Source organism: Oncorhynchus tshawytscha, linkage group LG13 (genome assembly GCF_018296145.1).
Source record: "Oncorhynchus tshawytscha isolate Ot180627B linkage group LG13, Otsh_v2.0, whole genome shotgun sequence".
In the NCBI taxonomy this organism is placed as follows: domain Eukaryota; kingdom Metazoa; phylum Chordata; class Actinopteri; order Salmoniformes; family Salmonidae; genus Oncorhynchus; species Oncorhynchus tshawytscha.
In genome coordinates this window covers 40,077,750-40,090,229 of record NC_056441.1, presented here as the reverse complement: position 1 = coordinate 40,090,229, position 12,480 = coordinate 40,077,750, and the positions used below count along the sequence as shown (strand labels likewise).

Genomic DNA, 12,480 nt, shown 5'->3' with positions numbered 1-12,480 from the left:
TTGGTGATCACACCAAATGACAGATTTCCACCGGTCTAATATCCATTGCTCGTGTTTCTTGGCCCAAGCAAGTCTCTTCTTATTATTGGTGTTCTTTAGTGGTGGTTACTTTGCAGCAATTTGACCATGAAGGCCTGATTCACACAGTCTCCTCTGAACAGATGATGTTGAGATGTGTCTGTTACTTGAACTCCGTGAATAATTTATTTGGGCTGCAATTTCTGAGGTTGGTAACTCTAATGAACTTAATCTCTGCAGCAGAGGTAACTCTGGGTCTTCCTTTCCTGTGGGGGTCCTCATGAGAGCCAGTTTCATCAAAGCGCTTGACGGTTTTTGCAACTGCACTTCGAAGAAACTTTCAACGTTTTTGAAATTTTCCGGATTGACTGACCTTAATTTCTTAAAGTAATGATGGACTGTCGTTTCTCTTTGCTTATTTGAGCTGTTCTTGCCATAATATGGACTTGGTATTTTGTCTATACCACCACTACCTTGTCACAACACAACCGATTGTCTCAAAAGCATTAAGGAAAGAAATTCCACGTATTAACTTTTAACAAGGTACACCTGTTAATTGAAATGTATTCCAGATGACTACCTCATAAAGCTGGTTGAGAGAATGCCAAGAGTGTGCAAAGCTGTCATCAAGGCAAAGGGTGGCTACTTTGAATAATCTAAAATGTAAAACATATTTTAATTTGTTTAACGCTTTGTTGGTTACTACATTATTCCATGTGTTAGAAAATAGTAACATTAAATAACAATCCTGGAATGAGTAGGTGTCCAAACTTTTGACCTGTAAATACAGGTTTTCTAGAAATGTTCTGTATAAATTGCCTCAAAAATGTTTTCAATGTTTGTTTTCTTGGAAAGTTGTGAATCTTATAATATAATACAATATCAGTTACTTGTTGCATTTACATTTTGTCTAAGTCATATCACCAACTGATTTCAGCCTGTGTATTGACTACATTGTTTGTTTGGAATGTCGGACATATTGGCAGTCATTTCGAAAAAAAATGATGGAATCATTCTACTAAAACTGGCAGACTAGCTAGCTAATAAACATTACTGTGCATATAATTTTCAAAGTCATTGTTTTAAATTCATTGTTTTAAATAACATCTTCTCACAGCACTCGCTGACCATTGTGGTTGAGCAAGTCCTTTACCAAAATGGCTGACCTTTTACTCTACCATAAGAAAGTTCATGTCCATTCTAGTATTCTAATTCCAAGGTGATCTCGCGATAACCCTTCAATCAGATTCATTCTCTCACTGTCACACCCTGTTCTGTTTCACTTGTCTTTGTGATCGTCTCCACCCCCTCCAGGTGTTGCTTATTATCCCCGGTGTATATATCTGTGTTTCCTGTCTCTCTGTGCCAGCTTGCCTTGTTTGCCAAGTCAACCAGCGGTTTTTCTTGCTCCTATTTTTTCCCAGTCTCTTTTGGTTCTAGTCCTCCTGGTTTTGACCCTTGCCTGTTTGGACTCTGAACCTGCCTGCCTGACCACTCTGCCTGTTCTGTCTTTAAGCCTGCCTATCCCCTTATACTGTTTGGACTCCAATCTGGTTACTGAACCCCCTGTCTGACCTGACCTCAAGACTGTCCTTCGCCTGGTACTGTTTTGGACTGTTTTGGATTAATAAATACTGGAGCTCAACCATCTGCTTCCTGTGCCTGCATTTGGGTCTCGCCTTGTGTCCATATGCTCACAATACCTCTTAATATAAATGTACATACACTTTAGAGGGAGATACCATTACAACTGAAAAATAGGATTCATACACATACTACTCTAAAAGTAATCATGTCATCATATCACATTTATCCATTAACATTGTAACAGGAAAGGTAATAAAGATTCAAAGATACTATACATCTTCCGGGTCATGCAAAACAAGGGGTTGTATCGGTGATGCGGCCAGTATGTAGATGGCACTGCTTGAATTCCTGAAAGCAGAATTAAACATCAATACATTACACATGGTTCATCCTGTGACAAGAGAGAGGTCAAGGACAGTTGAACTCTTGTTAGATGTAAATGTGCATATCCATGACAAGCCTCGATTCTACAATAATTACCTCTCCACTCGCTTGATGCTTGAATCTGGTTGAATTGTGTGCATAGAATAGAGTTACTTTTTTTTCCAGAAGGAACTTCAGTTATGGCAAGTCAGATAAGATATATGTATACAAAAGTATGTGGACACCCCTTCAAATGAGTGGATTCAGCTATTTCAGACACACCTGTTGCTGGCGTTTATAAAATTGAGAATACAACCATGCAATTTCCATAGACAAACATTGACAGTAGAATGGCCTTACTGAAGAGCTCAGACTTTCAACGTGAAACTGTCATAGGATACCACCTTCCCAACAAGTCAAATTTCTGCTCTGCTAGAGCTACCCCGGTCAACTGTAAGTGCTGTTATTGTGAAGTGGAAACGTCTAGGAGCAACAACGACCCAGCTCACAGAACGGCACCGTCGAGTGCTGAAGCGCGGACCAAACGTCTTTCCTCGGTTGCAACACTCACTACCGAGGTCCAAACTGCCTCTGGAAGCAACGTCAGCACAAACACTGTTTGTCGGGAGCTTCATGAAATGGGTTTCCATGGCCAAGCAGTCCCACACAAGCCTAAGATCACCATGCACAATGCCAAGCATCGGCTGTAAAGCTTGCTGCCATTGGACTCTGGAGCAGTGGAAACGAGTTCTCTGGAGTGATGCATATATTAATGCTCATGATTTTGGAATGAGATGTTCGATAAGTAGGTGTCTACATACTTTTGGTATTGTAGTGTATATTGTAAACAAATTAACAGTGACATTCACACATGACAGATACAAATGCTTAGACGGTAAATTAAAGATAAATGTAAGGGACCATTAGAAAATTATCCAACTCGAGATGTCCCCCCCAAAAACACACCCTCTTCCCCAACATTACATTTTTTCCCACATGATCCTCCCCTTGTACTTGAAAAAAATGTATGAAAAAAATGAGAATTAACTCAAAATATGTGACAATGTAGGCCTAGGCCTTACTATTACGAGCAGAATGTTTTTTTTTTTAATACCACAGTTTTTCTCAACTATTAGTCGGTGGACCAGAACATAAAATAATAGCAGCCCAATTTATAGACCTACAGTACACTATTTTTAACACTGGCATCTGGTAAGTACATTATCAATTCAATGACAATAACATAATAATTTTGATAAAATCAACAATGTCTAATAAATGAGTTTTGTCTTTCTTGGTTCTCTACTTTTTGTTAGCTCAAAACAATCAGCTCGCTTGCAAGAGAAAATGTCGCTCTCAAAAAGTCCCAAAAGAAAAGCAGATTTAGAAAATAAACTTTCCATGGAAGAGATATCCGTTCATCTTACCACATTTCCCCATACCAAACCAGTGTGACTTGTTTGCAACGAAACTGACACTGTTTGCAAATAATTTGCTCTGAGACGTCCTATGATTCTAAGCATTGTAGCCTAAAGTTACCTTTCCAGTCCAGACAGAGGTCTGACGCAGAACAATTTAAGCTTTAACTGATAACTACTCTTCAGTGACTTAACCCAAAAAGAGAACGCCACAAGTACGTCCCTAAAATTCTGTTTTCTTGTGTTTTGTACCATACTGTACAACAGTTGATGAAACAAACACTGTAAAAGTCTGAAAAAATGTGATCAGTGTTATTTCTTGAAAGTTGCTGGTTGAAAATACAATCTAACCAGGTTTGCATGGGCAGGAGTTTCAGCTTTCCATGGTGACATCACCATGTGGTAAATTGGTTAATAGAACAATAACAACAAAGAGAGTTCCAAACCTTTCTGCCAATAACAGCTAGTTTCCAGTTTTACCCTCCCCACGCAGACCACTACTAGACAGTCCTAGCAAAATTCTTACTTAACTTAGATTTTTTGCTAAAAAGCGATTTTTGCCAATTTTAACGGAAAACTATTACAGTAAGGTACCTAATTGTTACCCAGAAATGATATTGATATAAAAACATCTGCATTGAGCATTTAAACATCTCTTTAACAGAAAGTGAATAGCTCAATTGAAAGTGACAGAGTTACACACTGTAGGCCTATTTGATTGAAGGAGACCGGGGAACCAAGTAACACTTTTAGGGTTGGGCTATATTATGAAAATGTTATTGAGTTAGATTAACAATATTGTTATACAAACAACTTACATATCTCAGCTACCATTACACACTGTAACTACAACATACCAGTCATTTACAATTCAACCGAAAGTGGAGGGAGTGAAATGTTACAATTAACCCAGTATGTGGGGTTAAATGTAATACTGTCTTCAATGATAAACAATTATGATTTTAAACTGATATTTTGATTTTATCTTTCAGGCATGTCATATTGACCAAAAATTCAAAAGTTACCAAAATGTATATAGCCTATTTTATATTAGCATTCAAAAGTATGAATTTGACTGTTTATTGGATTTTTCTAAGGTATTATCTTAGCTGTACTGCTAAACTTGATGTAAAGAAGTAACATTTTATATCATGATGTGAATGTGTCTAAATACCATACACAGTTTTATGTTACATGACCCCCCATTATTGTCATCAAGTATACCAATCAAAAGACCCCATCGTACTGATAAAAATTATATATGTTTGGATACATGTAGAAATGCTCCACAGGTCAATAATTTTAAAAAAGAGAGGCAGCAAGTATATTTACTTGTTTTCATTCCAATAAAATACAAAATCATTGAAGGATTTAAACGAAACTTTAGGCATTTAGACACTAACCAAACATTAGCACACTGAATAACAGATTTCTAAGTGGTTTCTAAGTTGAATTATTAAGCTGTTACAACTGACCTGTGTTACTTTGTTCCCCGATCTCCCCTACTTCCAACTTCCTGGCTCAGCCTCTGAAGGCCACAGAGATGAACCAAAGATATCCCCATATGCATCAGACACATCTTTCTTGTGTTGCTTGCTTCTAGCATAGAGCATCGTGGAGGAAAGCGTCGTTATAAATCGCTTTATATAATCAGAACATGTTTTAGTTTCTTATAAATCTTAAACTAATAAGGAGTATGCATTTTGACATATTCTTTGATAAAAAGTAGGCTATGGCATACCTTCAAAGACCTACCCCCTCAATTCGAGCACTGGTTTTAACTTACCACACCAAGCCCTTCACGGACACAGAGGTTTTTAAGGAGTGGTGACACTATTGGAGGAATTGGCTGACAAATCTACAGATAGCCTACAAGACTGTTGAAATTAATTACTTGAATTAGCCTAATTTCAGCACCATGTGCTTTCTACCTCCCGACAGGTTACACGCCTCTCCCCTATTTTGTAACATGCCTCTCCCCTATTTTGTAACGCGCCTCTCCCCTATTTTGTAAACCCCCCTCTGTAATTTTTAAATTTTCATTTAAAAGCCATACTGATGCTGGTACACAATTGTTAGTGCTTCTCTTGTTTTTATGAGGTAAACACCTGAGTCTGCGCCCTGATGGTAGTACTGCATATTGATTGTTCAGTGGATGTGTTAGATCCTAAATTAGATCCAAGATCCAAAAAGCTGTGCCCATCTTTGTAAAGGTCTCTGAGAGCCTTTTGGTTTCTCCTTACAATCTTCCCACTAACAGTAAGGCATCACTCTTTCTAAGCTATTCTAACTTGCCCATGTGTCAAACAAGGTAAATACACTATGCTTCCTTTGGCTTGCTGATTACGGTTTTTCTCATGACAAACCTGGGTTATTCTGCCACTTGCACACCACAGTTATCTTTACTCTCCGAAGCAATAGCTAAATATTCCGCATTCCTGGAAAGAAAGGAGAAAGAGAAGTGGTTAGAATATCATCACCTGCTTATTATCCTTCCATTCACATTTTATTCATCCATCTATCCATCTACAGTATAACCATTCTAGCCACTCATCACTTAAAGCATTTCAATCATTTCAACTACACTGCATATCTCCTATGTTTATTCCAATCTTTCAACCTCTCTTCATCTATTCATTAATCCCTTTAACCTCTCTTTATCCATCCACTTAGCCCTCTAAATGTTCTTTATCCATCCAACAACCCCTCTAACCTTCATTCATCACTCCAGCCTTTTTTCATCCATCCATAACTTCCTTTACCCTTCCATCAAGCAATCATCCATCCAACTTAAGTAACCAGACCTATTGCTTTAATGTAGAGACGCAAAGCAAGCAGTCTCAGCTGAGCTAACATCCAATCAGAGACTGAACATAATTGGTTTTAACACTTCACGACTGCTGAGGCAAGCACACACATTTTCTTTAGGAAATATACCTTCTTTGGCTTTTCTAGAGTGGCAAATGTGACGACACAAGGATGGAAAGATTGAGAGAGAGTGGGAGTGGAAAGGAAAACAAATAGAGAGAAAGACAGATAATATTGAACAAATGGGAACAGAGTAATTGTACGACTCAGCACTTTGAAAGACAGTAGAGAATTCAAATCAACAGGATGGACAGGTACAGAGCATACAAGGAAGGGAGGACAGTGAGATTACTGTATACGGAGGGAGACAATAGAGGAGGACCTAAAATGAAAGGATACAGCTGCGAGGAAGAGAGGAAGTAGGGTGACTCACGCGCTTTCTCGTAATGCTTCCTCTCCTGCAGCAGAGATCTTTCTGTAGCAGTATACCATCTCTATGTAGAGCCAAGCCTGTAGCCCGATGATGGACACGTACATCATCACCTCAGAGACTATGGAGGCAGTCCCTCTGGTGGCTGTAGAGACAGCGAGGGGGGGGTTCAAAGCACTCAAAAGGCACCACAGAGTCTCTCACTAAGCACTTACAAAGCACTTTTTGAATTTAACCACAGGTCATAAATGTTTCCTAACAATTGGGATAATTGGCATCGGAATTCCAATTGCATGCAAAGCCATGAGTCTGTATAGTAATACTGAACCTTTAGCCACCACTGTCAGGTGCACAAGCTTGCTGACAACGGTCTGGTATTCGTAGAACTCGTACGTCAGGAGCCGGTGGAAGAAGCAACGGTAGGTGCCCGAGTCATTGAAGGTGACATTGAAGAGGTAGATGGACGCATCCTGTATGTCATTGCTCTGCTTACTGCCGCTCCAGTCCACGCGTTCCTCAAAGCGCTCATCCACAATGTGCTGGCCCTCCTCATCGTAATTATATATCTAATGACACAATGACATCTGGGTCATTCACCTGGCACTGAAAATGTCTCCAGTTTCACTTCCTAGATCGCGACCCGTAGCTGGCAACATCCAAGAAAATGGACTCAACAGGACGCAACTGTGTTTTGAAAAGGCTTCCAGTAGGAAAGTATACTCAAGGTTACATAGCTGTGAGCTATGCACTATCTGCCCATCTGCTGTCCCAGTGGCTCTTATGCTCTCTGGGGGCTAAAATGGCATCCAGGTTGATTCAATAGTAACTGCATGCAGCACTCTGCCATATCATGTGGTTGGGCATTGTGTGTGTGGGCATACCTTTGTGCGTTGTGCTTTGTGGTTCTGTGCTTAGGGATGGGCTCTGGGCCATGTGGTGTAAGACAGATTTGTCTAGAGCGGCGTTTCCCAAACTCGGTCCTGGGGCCCCCTGGATGCACGTTTTGGTTTTTGCCCTTGCACTACACAGCTGATTGAAATAATCAAAGCTTCAGGATGAGTTGGATATTTGAATCAGCTGTGTAGAGCTGGGGCAAAAACCAAAATGTGCATCCAGGGGGCCCCAGGACCCAGTTTGGGAAACCCTGGTGTAGAGGACTATGTAAAACTAACCCATTTTAAAAAGCACTGGCATACTCTAAACAGACTGTAGACTATCGTGGCAGCATGTTTTATGTGGGCACCAGAGCAAACAAAACCCCAACCCTAATCCTACAATCTACTACCATGGCAGTAATTTGGAATACTATAGCAATCATAATCAGTCTCAGATACTCACATGAGCAAAGTCAGCTTCCCCTTTGGCCTTGAAATACCAGTCGACCGTGGCAGAAGCCTCCACCTCGGGCCTCATCTTACAGGAGATGCAGCCCAGTTTGAACCCTTTGCCTGCAACGGCCTCAGTGTCCGAGTCCACCTCTGCACAGGCCCCATGGCACAGGGACACTTGTTTACAGGAGAGAAGAGTTGTTATTAGCGCAATATTTTGTTTGTAGAAATGGGTAGCTTCATAATTCAACAGTATACAGACAAATATCCATATGTTGAAAGATGTTGTGACTATCCACAAACGTTCAGTCTACACATCTACACTCACATACCAAAGAGGGCACAAAGCAGAGACAGGAGCAGCAGCCGCACAGCAGACATGTCCTCGGGTGTAATGTAGCACGATAGTACAGATCCTAGGGCTGAGAAGCCTCAAAAGCTATCAAAAAATATCCCAACAGTCTCTTTGAACACTTGAGAGTATGATATTCCTTTGAGATGTTATCCAGAAAGACTTTGTTTGAGCAAAGTAAGAAATGGTAGGGACTGAAGTTGCTTCCCCCGAAATTACCTTGGAAATAACAAAAATAGTACATTTGATGTGGGTTTAATTCCTTCAACCAACACTTATTTTCTAATGGAAGAAATATTCTCAGACTATTGCATTAATTAATTGATTTGTTACATAAGCTACTGTTTTTATAGGCTTTTTCATTCACAATATGCTTTTTCCATTCACTTTTAGGATGCATGCAAGTATTTACCATGCACATTTGTTTAAAATGTTAATGTTTTAGGAAGACTGGAGCTTGATCATTTCAATTAAATATAATGTGCCTCTAAGTGGATGCTTCATCACGCTATTAAAGTGCAAACGAATAAATGCCAATTGTCCAAGGAGAGACTTTCTAGAGAACAAGCAAAATACAGGGTAAGAGTGGTAATCTAATATCCAGTTAGGCCTATTTAAAAGCCTCCCTTATTTAAAAAGATAGCTGCAGCGATCTTACTATTTTTCTTGATTACATTTACTGATATTGATATTTCTGATTTATATGTCCCCCCTAGGATATAATAATGAATAATTTTACGTTTCAACTTCCATGGGGTGACGGCAGAGTTGGACGTCCCAAGGTATCCCGAATAGCAAGGTCAAATATCTATTATCTTTATAGGCTATTTATAACAACTGTAGCCTAATTTTCTATAGCAATAATAGGCCTACTTCTAAATGATATTAACACTGTTATGCAATGCACCACAGAATAGGGCATCGACTGTAAATGCGTTCAAATAGCGTACTCGTCATGATGCTTATTTGAATGTGTCGACACTGTATGGTTTAAATACAGCAAAATCGCATGCCACTTGCATACATTAATAATACATTGCATGCCAATCATTTTATTTGAACACTGTAAGAGTGTTATTGCTCTATTTATATTAGGCTAAATGATCATAATTTGCAATGTCTTACATTTTACTGTCCTGACGATGTCCCTTCTGAAAAATAGCCTCCTTATCCCGATTTGTCCTTTCTCCGGGGGAAAAAATGTAGGCTACCCTTCCCTTCTGATGGATCAACACATTTATCTACACAGCGCTGTTCTTTTATGGAGCAACACCGTAGGCTAGGCTACTTGTTGAAGAGATGTTTCGCCAGGGCTGGCATAGCGGATTCAAATAATATAGCATTATCTCACACAACCAGCGCACAGGCCCACACATTTTTACGAAATCAACTAAATCTGATAAATCTAATCAGCGTCTCGTCAGCAGCACTAAAAAAACACTTCCGGTTCGCGAAACGTTGAATCATTTCTAAATAAAAGTACCCCACGTAATAGTAGAAATGTGTCAATATAATAACCTTTATTTATTCATCATTTATGATAAATTATTGTTTAAACATAAAATAAGGATTGATATTTGTTCATATTTAAGTGACATTTGCATTACATTTGGGTTTTAAAACTTTCTTAGGTCCCATAAATGCCACCAATGCGAATCACTGCATATCGATTACATGTTGGCTTATAGAGCAAAACCTATTCTGGGTGCCGCAGTAAAAGTATTGTAGGGAATAGTCAGTAGCGTCTGTAGAATGTTTATATGGTGTCATTTCATGGGGCTCTGAATAACAGATCCCCATGAATACACTAATATTTGTGTTAACTCTTCAGAATTGTAATCTGTTTATGTCACTGAGTAGGCTGAGATCCCATTTCATGGACACAAGACCCATAGGTAAGGCTGTATATTGCAATATGAACGTCAATACATACAATAGGCTATATAGTGAGGTGATTGTCCACAGTTAAAGGGGAACTGCACCACTGATTTGACCTAATTTTTTGGCTTGCTCCTCAAGAAATGCTGGCGGCTATGACAGAAGCCAAACCTGCGTTGGCTTGGGGGCTTGTGGTTTGCTGTGGGTGTTTCTTGAGTGTGTTCTTGTCACCACGAAGACACACCCATCTGTCAGAGCCTTTCCTGCAGCTGTTTCCCCTCACTCAATCGCAACAAACAAACCTCCTGCAGGTTGAGTTCAATAACTACAGGCAGATGTATGGTTAGATGCTGGAGGAAGCTTTGAGTATGCCAGTAATCTACAGAGCAATATGAGAACGCAACTGTTGAATTTATGTAGATATTCTAAACTAAGTGTTTTGATAACTTTCAAATGTAGTAACAGGTCCATGCAGAATAAACAACCTTTTACATAATACCATAGAAGAAGTGTTCTGTAATATAACAATGTGCAGCTTTCATCTTTCATTGTCCTTCCCAGCCGATACAGATACTGTGCCTATCTGCATTTTGTCTGGTGGTAATGGTGCCACCTTGGCTAACACATCAGAGACTCCATTCATGACCAGGGGATCGGTCTGGCACCCAGCTGGGCACTTTGTCTAACAGACAAACAGGGTCAACAATTGTAATCATCCATCAATTATAAACATAGCTTAAGAAAGAACATAATCTAATTTGGAAGCTAATTCTATGCTTTACAAACGGACTTTCTCCAGACTGGATTAGATTCAGGCCGGTTGATACCGTTAACCCATGCAACCAACTGTGACATGTTTTGCTATGGCCCTGGGTTGGTCGTTGTTTCAGAGGTGGGTTTTGTACCAGACATTCAAGAGACATTCACCATTATTTTTTATTTATTTAACCTTTATTTAACTAGGCAAGTCAGTTAATACAAATTCTTATTTACAATGACGGCATACCCCGGCCAAACCCTAACCCGGAAGATGCTGGGCCAATTGTGCGCCGCCCTATGGAACTCCCAATCACGGCCGTTTGTGATACAGTCTGGAATGAAACCAGGGTCTGTAGTGGCACCACTCGGGAGCCCAAATCTCTTGTTCGCAATAACTTTTGCATTGATTGTCATAGAAACATCAAAACAATTGCTAATTATTCTAAAAATGTCTGGCCTACTTTTACAACCTTTGATCCTTCATAAAAAGTAAAGTGTTGATTTTATAGAAATAATTCAATCGTATAAAAATGCATTTATATCTCTTGTTCACAATCATTTTTTCATTGATTGTCATAGAAACATCAAAACAAGTGCAAAATATTCAAAAAACATCTGGGAAAGACACTCAAAGAAGAAACCGATACTTGAATTGGAAAACAGTAAGTATACACTCGCATAGCTAATTTTCAAAGCTTTGTGGAAAAGGAAGAGGACACCAGTGTGATTTTGAATTGGAAAACAGTAAGTATACACTCGCATAGCTAATTTTCAAAGCTTTGTGGAAAAGGAAGAGGACACCAGTGTGATTTTGAATTGGAAAACAGTAAGTATACACTCGCATAGCTAATTTTCAAAGCTTTGTGGAAAAGGAAGAGGACACCAGTGTGATTTTGAATTGGAAAACAGTAAGTATACACTCGCATAGCTAATTTTCAAAGCTTTGTGGAAAAGGAAGAGGACACCAGTGTGACTTTTGGAAATGTGCATCACAGTCCACAACATTAGGTATACAGCTGAGGGATGGGCCAGAGAAATGTCACCCCTAACTAATTAATGAATGTTGAATGTCAACACCATGTCTTATAATCCACTGACAGGGCAGTTTCTCAATAAACCACTAACTCAAACTGAACTGGAAGAGGTGGTCCATGTTGTGTCCAAAACCGTCTCCAGAATCCCATTGAAGGATCCGGCACCCGACCGCAAGGCTACAGATGGTAGTGTGTAAATCTCAGTACATCACTGGGGCTGAACTCCCTGCCATCCAGGACCTTTATACCAAGTGGTATTTGTACTTGTAGTTATTATGGATCCCCATTAGCTGCTGCCAAGGCAGTAGCTACTCTTCCTTTGGTCCAGCCCTATTAAGGCAGTTATACAATTTAAAAATATTACAATACATTCACAACAGATTTCACAACACATTGAGTGCCCTCAGGCCACCACTCTATGACCACATATCTGTGCCTGTGTTTGAGTTTCCTCACAGTCACCGCTGTTCCATAATGCATATTGACAAGCATATTATAATTACAT

The 12,480-nt window shown here is 39.5% G+C and overlaps 1 protein-coding gene across 1 annotated transcript; it reads right to left on the bottom strand.

The window, feature by feature from the left end:
* Window positions 1-640: 640 nt before the first annotated feature.
* LOC112264942 (sodium channel subunit beta-1) lies at window positions 641-9,735 on the bottom strand. The gene is made up of 7 exons (XM_024441861.2): window positions 9,430-9,735; window positions 8,285-8,523; window positions 7,963-8,129; window positions 6,953-7,190; window positions 6,628-6,769; window positions 5,753-5,824; window positions 641-1,953 (listed from the first exon to the last, which is right to left on the bottom strand). Exons 2-6 carry the CDS (start codon window positions 8,331-8,333, stop codon window positions 5,758-5,760), a joined length of 663 nt encoding a protein of 220 aa, XP_024297629.1. The 5' UTR covers window positions 8,334-8,523; window positions 9,430-9,735; the 3' UTR covers window positions 641-1,953; window positions 5,753-5,757.
* Between the last annotated feature and the right edge of the window lie 2,745 nt (window positions 9,736-12,480).

What these genes read in the sequence shown, in the direction of transcription:
- LOC112264942 (XM_024441861.2), bottom strand. Translation starts at nt 8,333, where the DNA reads ATGTCTGCTGTGCGGCTGCTGCTCCTGTCTCTGCTTTGTGCCCTCTTT. An exon ending in TCTGCTTTGTGCCCTCTTTG is followed by an intron (nt 8,130 to 8,284) that starts GTATGTGAGTGT and finishes CCTGTAAACAAG; the next exon opens with TGTCCCTGTGCCATGGGGCC. An exon ending in GGGAAGCTGACTTTGCTCAT is followed by an intron (nt 7,191 to 7,962) that starts GTGAGTATCTGA and finishes TTGTGTCATTAG; the next exon opens with ATATATAATTACGATGAGGA.